General features: G+C 37.8%; 1 protein-coding gene and 1 pseudogene across 1 annotated transcript in view; one reads left to right on the forward strand and one right to left on the reverse strand.

Moving 5' to 3' along the window:
* The window catches only part of LOC105806992 (S-adenosyl-L-methionine-dependent tRNA 4-demethylwyosine synthase-like), a 183,935-nt gene that overhangs the window by 109,927 nt on the left and 63,664 nt on the right, over positions 1–10,344 (reverse strand). Inside the window, exon 11 of the mRNA XM_012640242.1 lies at positions 4,600–4,709. Coding sequence (XP_012495696.1) covers positions 4,600–4,709 — 110 coding nt within the window. The remainder of the gene's footprint in view (positions 1–4,599; positions 4,710–10,344) is intronic.
* LOC105807067 lies at positions 1,649–2,977 on the forward strand (annotated as a pseudogene).

Genomic DNA, 10,344 nt, shown 5'->3' on the forward strand with positions numbered 1-10,344 from the left:
AATGTACATTTTTAAGTATATCTAATTGGAGTTTCTTGAATGAGGCCTTATTTGATTACAGCTAAATTAATGCAGCCTTCCAACATGAAAAGGTTCCCCACCCTTGTGCTGGCCTACCTACACCCATCACATCTCCAAACATATACCTGTTTTCCTCTGGTTTAAAGAAAAACTGCTTTGCTAACCTGAAGAGTGTCCGTGTACAAATATCAACCAGTTCCACTTTGAAAATCTTTCTAGCAAATTTACTGCTGATTAAATATTTTGCTGACAGGGTCATATTTTATCAAGTCAATCAAGGTATAAAAAGAATTCTTTATGGGAATTACCAGGGTAAAACAGATACCATATGAATGCTGTTTTTACGAATGAAATTGGTGGCAGTTGTTGAATTTCTGGGGATCATTCCCTCCTTCTTATGCATTCTAACCCCTACTCAGGAATAACTTATCCATAGATATGCTCTACTCTTTCTCCCTGCCATCCTGTATCCAACCATCCCCCTACAAGACAATATACATTTTAAAACTCTCTTTCTTACACCATGGGAACCCAAAGACAAACCATTTGAGATGCCTACTGATTAAAGTAAGCCCAAGGTTACTACCAACACAACTTTCTGCTCAGGACAAGCCCTCAAACAAGCTTGGCAGACAACAAAGAACATATGCTCACTGAACTCACCTAACACATTTTATTAATGTCAACAAAGTCTACCTCATGACTTATTCATTACTTATTTCCATTTAAAGCACATTTGCCAAAACGTTCCTGTCAGAAAAATTACTATCAAAACTCAGATCGTCATTCTGTATCAAGGACATCTCGAATGGAGAAATAAATGTCTACTCTTCAGGGCTGCTTCGTCCCCACGCAGACTGCATTTAGGGAGATTCCAGTATGTCCAGGAAACACACATCCTCAGCCATCATCCTATAATATTTAAAGGTTCAATTGGCTCTTCAAGCACTAACTGAAAATAAATTTATTATTAATAGAATATAAAGATAAAATTACTGATATTTCCTACTTCTAATACTACTCTCTGTGATTCTTAATTTTATGTGTCAATTTGGCTGGGCCCTGTGCCCAGATATTTGGTCAAACATTAATCTGGATATTTCTGTGATGGTGTTTTTTTGGATGAGATTAACATTTAAATTGGTGGACTTTGAGTACAACAGATTACCCTCCATAATTTGGATGGACCTTATCCAGTTGGTCAGATTATCTTAATATAACAAAGGCTGACCTCGTCCAAGCAAGAAAGAATTCTGCCAGCAGAGTGCCTTTGGACTTGAACCACCATTCCTACGTCTCCAACCTGTCAGTGAACTCCATCAGATTTGAAACTCACCAGCCTCCACAACTATGTCAGCCAATTCCTCAAAATGAATGAATGAATGAAATCTCTCTTGCTCTCCAAACATAAAGACATATACACACACACACACAATCAGTTGTTTTTCTAGAAAGCCCTAATACACTATCCAAAAAAAAAGAAGAATTTGCCTGGAAATTTATTAAAAAGATATATAGCTTCTATGAAGATCAACAATCAATAATATTAACCAAACCAACAGTGAGTCTAAGAAAAGCTAGTCAAATTCCAGATGCGGGCAGCTCCGCTGCCTTCCTGCCGGTGACCATGGCTTCCTCCGAGGTGGCGCAGCAGCTGCCTCACCTGGGAATGAAAACAACTTGTACATCCTCACAAGTGTCTGATGATGAACAGAAAAAAGGCAAAAATATTTGTTCCTTGACTATGTCTAGCCATGTTGGCTTTGAGAGTTTGCCTGATCAGCTGGTCAACAGATCCATTCAGCAAGGTTTCTGTTTTAATATTCTCTGCGTGGGGGAGACTGGAATTGGAAAATCAACACTGACTGACACGTTATTTAATACTAATTTTGAAGACCAAGAATCTTCACATTTTTGCCCACCTGTGAAACTTAAAGCTCAGACATACAAACTCCAAGAAAGTAACGTTTGATTGAAATTGACCATTGTGAATACGGTGGAATTTGGTGACCAAATAAAGAAGAGAGCTACCAACCCATAGCTGACTACATAGATGCCCAGTTTGAGGCCTATCTCCAAGAAGAAATGAAGATTAAGCAGTCTCTCTTCAACTACCACGACTCTCGCATCCATGTGTGCCTCTACTTCCTATCACCCACAGGCCACTCTCTGAAGACACTTGATCTCCTAACCATGAAGAACCTTGACAGCAAGATGAACATTATACCAGTGATTGCCAAAGCAGATACAATTTCTAAAACTGAATTACAGAAGTTTAAGATCAAGCTCATGAGTGAATTGGTCAGCAATGGCGTCCAGATATACCAGTTCCCAACAGACGATGACACTGTTGCTAGGATCAATGCTGCAATGAATGGACAATTGTCATTTGCTGTTGTAGGAAGTATGGATGAGGTGAAAATCAGAAATAAAATGGTCAAAGCTCACCAGGACCCTTGGGGTGTTGTACAAGTGGAAAATGAAAACCACTGTGACTTCGTAAAACTGCGGGAGATGCTCATTTGCAAAAACATGGAAGACCTGCGCAAGCAGACCCACACTCGGCACTACAAGCTCTACAGACGTTGCAAGTCGGAGGAAATGGGCTTCTCAGATGTGGGCCCAGAGAACAAACCTGTCAGTCTTCAAGAGACCTACGAAGCCAAAAGACATGAATTCCATGGTGAACGTCAGAGGAAGGAAGAAGAAATGAAGCAGATGTCTGTGCAGCGAGTAAAGGAGAAAGAAGCTATATTGAAAGAAGCTGAAAGAGCTGCAGGCCAAATTTGAGCACCTGAAGAGAGTTCACCAAGAAGAGAGAATGAAGCCTGAAGAGAAGAGAAGAATTTTGGATAAAGAAATAATCGACTTCTCTAAAAAGAAGGCTACCTGTGAGATATTCCAGACCCAGTCCTTTCTGGCAACCGGTAGCAACCTGAGGAAAGACAAAGACTGAAAGAAGGAACCGGGCTATCGATTTGAACTTCTGTGCATTGACGTCAGAGCTTCTGAAACCAACTGTGGACGTAAAGATGCAGAGGAAGGCAGAGAGGGCCACAGTGCAAGGGGGCGCCATGAAGAGCATTGGATGGTAATCGCAAGGCTTGTAGGTTTGGGCTCCAATTTCATGTAAAACAGAAGTTCCAGAGCACAGAAGGTCATCACAAGCAAATGTTATTAAAAAACCAGAAGTGTGCTTCAAAAAAAAAAAAAAATTCCAGATGAGAGGCTTACTAGTTATTTACCAATAGTTTCATTTAATTTTCCAAAAGACTGCTAAGAGACATTGCTTTATCCAAATAAGAGATAGTAATTTGTTCTCCCAAAGCCCAAAAAAGTGCTTGACACTAAAAATCAAGGTGAAAAATTACGTACAGGTCAACTTTCCCTAGAAAACTCATGAAGAATAAAATAAAAATATAATTATTGACTAATTGTCTTTTGTATATTACTATTGATTTTGGACCATTATTTACATTACTTTTCTCCATTTCTCATAAGAAATAAGAACAGTAATAAGAAGTACTATAATCTTAAGAATGAGTGATCTGAACAGAACAAATTTCATTCCATAAAAGAATCACCTGACTTTCAGAATGCTAATTACTCGGGTTTATAAAGATTCTTGTATATGTTATTAACATCACAGAGTGCCCATATCAAAACAGCCTTGGTTGGAATTTTTTTTATTGTTGCATGTGAAGCTAAAGGAGACTACAGGAGAGAAGGAGTCACCAGTGGTAGGTGGACACAGGAGCTTACAAAGTTAACACGGAACCTAACAAATTTCAATTCATTGGCTACAGCAGTTGCTTTCGAAGCCATTGCTTTATAAGTCCACTATATCTATCTATAGTAATGGTTCTCAAAGTGTGGTCCTCCATTCAACAACACCCAGAACCTGTCAGAAATACACATTCTTAGGCTCCACCTCAGGCTGAATGAATCAATCAAAGGAGACCCACAATCTGTGTTTTAACAAGCACTCCAGATGATTCTGGTACGTGATCTCACTGGTTTGAGAACCAGTGATCTCCAGTAAAGTCAAGTGTTTTTAAGTATGAGACAGAATTGAATCAGGGAATTCTAGAAACTGAGTGGCAGAATTTTTACTACATCACTATGGATCATGAGGAAGAAATTTTTATTAATATCATTCCTCCTTTTTTATAGGGCATTCATCCAAAACTGCTTTCCCAACACTAACTGACATTATTTAAGAATTTTTCAATGACCTAAAATTTCCAATCCATGCATAAGGCTGCTTAAGCTCACCAAGACAGGACAATAGCAAAGGTTTTTAAAAAGGATGACGATACATTCCTAGGCAAAACTTACAGAACAAGTGCACCACATTGTAAGTTGCTACGCTTTGGATTAAATTTTTAATTCTTCCATCACATGGAATATACAAGCTAAAAATGCCAAAATAGATACAATATTTCTACAAAGTTTTCACTTCCTTATAGGAAAATTTGCCAGTGGGGACAAAATCCTACCAAAGAAGCAATTCCTCTGCCAATTTGATTCAGGCTATTAATAGGTAATCACATTCCTTTGTAGAGGGAAGATAAATACCTTTAAACTGCTTAATCATGTTCTGATGGTTTTCAATGGCTTCCTTTAAGATCATCTCAGGTTGGTCCATCTTCCATCGCCATTCAGTGCCCACCGGATTGGTGTGGTGCCTAGGAACAAGATGCAAAGCTCTAAAACTGCAGTCCCCAGCCCCTGGGCCAAGGACTGGTACCTGTCTATTAGAACTAATAGTGGCCTATTAGGAACTGGGCTGCACAGCAGAAGTGAGCAGCAGGTGAGCAAGCAAAGCTTCATCTGTATTTACAGCCACTCCCCATCACTCGCATCACCGTCTGAGCTCTGGACTCATGTCACATTAGTGGCAGCATTATTCTCATAGAAGTGTGAACCGTACTGTAAACTGAGCACGCGAGGGGCCTAGGTTATGAGAATCTAATGCCTGATGATCTGAGGTAGAGCTGAGGCAGTGATGCTAGCGCTGAGGAATGGCTGCAAATGTAATAAATGCAATGCACTTGAATCATCCTAAGCCATTCCCCCATCCCCACCCCCAGTCCATGGAAAAATTGTCTTCCATGAAACCGGTTCCTGGTGCCAAAAAGGCTGGGGACCACTGTTGTGAAGGACTCCTTGTAATGAGATCTTGGCTAGTCATCTGCTATGAAGTAGTCCATGAAATCACAAAATCAGGATTGGTTTCCTCCTAAGAGCTCAACTGTTTATAGCAGTATTTTCCAACTTGTTTTAAGTCATGACACCCAGCAGAGAGGAGTGAATAGAGTAAGAGAAGTCACTCAACATCTCTGCCCAAACCCCTGGTCCTAATTGAGTCAACTCCAGTTACAAATTGACAAAACACTCTTTCTTGCTTTTAATCATGTTAACTACGTACATACACAAACAAGGCAACATGTCGCCATCAAGTTATTACCAACTCTGTCAATATTTCATAAAGTGAGTGAGAAAAGCTGGAACAATTAGGTTTGTAAATGACACTGAGAGCACTTGTTGATGCAGCCCTGAGAAAAAGCAAGAAACTCTTCCTGGAACCTTCTCTCCTATATCCTTATGGAACAAAAGCAGGGAGAGATCAACTTTCAATGAGATCATGAGCGTGGACATTTTCTTCCACTCTGTTTAGCAGGAGAAAACTGCAGCGATAGCCCAAGCCATATGCTTTTTGCACTCAAGTCCTAAATCAGTACGCTTAGACAAATGATGATGGTTAGTGCTGTAATTCTCCTTTTTTATAAATTTTTGTGGTTGTTTGAGTTCCATTCGTAATGAGGCATCATTCTTTTGTTATGTTATTAATACCACGTATCTCTTCAGTCAAATCTTGGAGGTTGACCAGTCACTGGATCTCCTTAAGGTGACTCTGTGTGTCTTATTCCAACATTTCCCAAGGTTTGTTCTAAATGATGCTACACAAAACAAAGGGGTGCAAAACTTCTAAGAGCTGCATTCTACATTATCCATTATCCTGGAGAATCACAGAGCCCTCTTAGATTATTTTTGATCTTACATGTTTTTATTTCCTTATTATGAACGAATATTTCCCACTATTCATTTTATCTGGGTATTATCAGTTAAAGAAACTGTATTTCTCTGTCATTACCCTGTGTCCAGTCACTTTCCTAAATTCTCTTATAAACTGTAAGACTTTTCCAGTTATTTTTCTTAGATTTCCTAGGTATGTAGTCACATATTATGATATAGTTCCCCCTTTACAATATTTTTATTACATTTTTATTTCATGTCTCCTTACATTGGCCAGGACATCCACAAAAATATTAAATAATAGTGATGAGATCTGTCACCTTGGTTAGAGTTTAACATTCAATAAAAATATTTCTAGTGTTATAAAATACATTAACTTGTTCAAAATTAACAACTCACAATAACAAAATAACATGTTCATTTATCAGATAGGAAAGGATTTAAAAGCTTCACAATACTCCGTATTGGTAAGGAGGGCAAAATGTTCCCTCTCGCACTGGCAAGGCCAGAGAAAGAGGACTGCCTCCTGGTGCAGGCCTGGGAAAGGGACAAGAAATGTCACTTGGAAGCTACTCTCCTATATCATTTATGGAAAAAAAGCCTTTATCTGTGAGGGAATTGGGAAAAAGTCTGTGGCAACCCTGTCCCCATGCTACACGCAGGTATCCCTAAAGGAATTTGAAGCCTGTGGTACGCTGAGAATAAGCACAGAGACAACAAACCTCACCTGGAGCCCAGCTCCTGACTAGATTTACTCAAACTCCAACAATAAATGCCCAACAGAAGGAAATGGGTTTCCATTTCCAAACACACACACAAAAATCTACCTCAGTCTCTAATGCCCTAAACTAGATGTCCAATTTAAAACAAAAAGAAAAATTATGAGGCATGCAAAAAGGCAAGAAAAATAATACACTTCCAACAGACAAAGTAACAAATAGAACCAAACTCATATGACACAGGATGAGGCAGGAGGATTGCTTGAGGCCAGGAGTTGAGAGCAACCTGGGCAACATAGCAAGACCCCATTTCTACAAAAACAAAAATTTAAAAATTAGCCAGGCATAGTGGTGCATGTCTGAGTCTCAGCTGCTCTAGAAGCTGAGGCAGAAGGATCATTTGAGCCCAGGAATTTGAGGTTGCGGTGAGCTATGATGACACCACTTGTACTCTAGCCCAGGCAACAGAGCAAGACACTGTTTCTAAAAAAAAAAAATTACATACTATGATCAAGTACAATTTATTACAGGGATGCAAGGATGGTTCTATACACGCAAATCAATAAACGTGATACATCATACCAATGAAATGATAAGACAAAAACCACATGATGATCTCAATAAACATAGAAGCATTCAGTAAAATTCAACTCCCTTCATGATAAAAACTCTCAAAAATTAGGCATAGGAGGAACATACCTCAAGAAATAAAAGTCATATATGACAAACCTACAGCTAACATCATACTGAATGGCAGAAATATGGAAGCTTTTGCTCTAAGAACTGGAACAAAACAGGATGCCACTTTTACCACTTTTACTCAACACAGTACTGGAAGTCCTAGCCATAGTAATTAGGCAAGAAAAAAAAATAAAGGTATCCAAATTGGAAAGGAGAAAGGCATACTGTCCCTATTTGCAGATGATATGATTTTCTATACAAAAAAACCTAAAAACATCACTAAAAAACTCTTATAACTGATAATAAATTCAGTTGCAAGATACAAATGCAACTACACAAACAAAAATCAGTACTATTTCTTTCCTTTTTTTCTTTTATTTTTTTCTTTTTTAGAGACAGAGTCTCACTCTGTCACCCAGGTTAGAGTACAGTGGTGCAATCACAGCTCACTGCAAACTCAAACTCCTGGGTTCAAGCAATCCTTCTGCCTCAGCCTCCCGCATAGTTGGGAATACAGGTGCACACCACCATGCCCAGCTAATTTTTTTTTTATTTTCTGTAGAGACAGGGCCTCACTATGTTGCCCAGACTGGTCTCAAGCGATCCCCCACCTCAGCCTCCCAAAGTGCTGGGATTATAGGTATGAGCCACCACGCCTGGCCAAAATCAGTATATCAAACTAAAAAGCTTCTGTATAGTAAGGAAACAATCAACAAAGTGAAGAGACTGCCTGCAGATGGGAGAAAATATTAATATGTCCAAACTATTCATCTGATGAGGGACTAGTATCCAGAATCTATAAGAAACTCAAACAACTCAGGAGAAAAAAACAAATATAATCTGATTTTAAAATGGGCAAATGATCTGAATGGACATTTCTCAAAAGAGAATATACAAGTGCCAAACAGATATATAAAGAAATGCTGAATATCACTAATCATTAGGGAAATACAAATCAAAACCACAATGAGATTTCATCTCACTCCAATGAGAATGGCTATTATCAAAAAACAAATGCTGGTGAGGATGCAGAGGAAGGAGAACCCTTATACACTGCTGATGGGAATGTACAGTCATTATAGATAACGGTATAGAGGTTCCTCAACAAACTAAATATAGAAAACTACCATGTGATCCAGCAACTCCACTACTGGGTATACATTCAAATAAAAGGAAATCAGTATGTTGAAGATATGTCTGCACTTCCATGTTTACTGCAGCACTATTCATAATAGCCAAGATATGGAATCAACCTGAGTGTACGTCAACGGATAAATGGATAAATAAAATGTGGTGTATATATTATTCAGCCATAAAAAAGAATGAAATTCTGTCATTTGCAGCAATATGGGTGAGCCTACAAAAAACACTATGTTAAAGGAAATAAGCCAGGCACAGAAAGACAAATACCACATGTTCTTACTCATATGTGGAAACTAAAAAAGTTCATCTCACAGAAGTGGAGAGTAAAATAGTCATTATTATGGGATGGGAAGGGTGGGGGGAAGAGAGGGATGGGGAGAGGTTTATAAAGGGATACAAAATTAGAGCTTTATAAGAGGAACAAGTTCTAGTGCTCTGTAGCACTGTAGGGTGACTATAATAAACAATAATTTATTGTATATTTTCAAATAGGTAGAAGAGAGGATTCCGAATGTTCCCAATATAAAGAAATGATAAACATTTGATGTGATGGACACGCTAATTACTCTGATTTGATCATTGTACATTGTATACACGTATCAAAATATCACATTGTACCCCATCCTATGTCACGTTGTGACAGTTATTATGTGTCAATTAAAAGCAGTATTTTAAAAAATTGCTTTTGAGGCAAATGTGTCATTTGAATACTACAGTAATATAAGGATCAAATAGCACTAAAGCATTGACCCGAAGTAGAATATGTTCTCAATAAGGAAAAAATAAAATCTGACAAATGTTAAGAAAATCTTAGTTTGGGTATGGATTTTTATCAAAATCAAGACACTGCTTTGTAACAAAATTATATCATGCTCCTACCAAATATAGAGAAGGAAAGATGTTTGTGGAACACACCTGAACAACTACGTCCAAGACAAAAGGCCCTTTATACACATACTTCTTTCCTCCCGTTTTCTAAACAATGATTTAATTTAGCAGATTAAAAATCTGGTTTTAAATTTTTATGTACTTTTATATGAAAGGATCAATATAAAGTAGGAGCAAAAAGAACAAGGTATAGAACATTACCAAGTATCCTGAGATCTGCGTGTGTGTGTATACACATACACGAACCTTTATATACATACAGACATATGACTTTGTCTGCATATGTATAAAACATCTCTGAAAACCTGGGTGGCTACAAGACATGAATGGGAGTAAGACAATTTTCACAGTATAACTTTTTGTACATTTTTTATTATACATACGGGTGACCTCTCAAAATACATTTCAAATATATTTTAAAAGCTGGTAGTACTACTCAGTACGAGTATAACTTATTTAACAACTATATTGAGACATAATTCACATACCATAAAATTTTCCCATTAAAGTGTATAAATCATTGGCTTTTAGTATATTCACGGAGTTGTACAACCATCACCAAAATGAATTTGAAACGCTTCATCATCCCAAAAAGAAACCTCACACCCCTTAACTATCGCTCTTCAATCCCTACTCTCCTCCAACCCTAGACAACTACTAATCTTTCTGTATCTATAGATTAGTCTATTCTGGGCATTTCATAAAAATGCAATCATACAATATGTGGTCTTTTTTGACTGGCTTCTTTCACTGACTGAGCATAATATTTTCTTTTTAAATGTGAAAGCATTGCTTAGCTGAAGTTTTTGACTAATTTATCCATTTTATTTTTTCCATGGCTTATTCTTTATCA

Source organism: Propithecus coquereli, unplaced genomic scaffold, assembly GCF_000956105.1.
Source record: "Propithecus coquereli isolate 6110/MARCELLA unplaced genomic scaffold, Pcoq_1.0 Scaffold150, whole genome shotgun sequence".
Classification (NCBI taxonomy): Eukaryota; Metazoa; Chordata; class Mammalia; order Primates; family Indriidae; genus Propithecus; species Propithecus coquereli.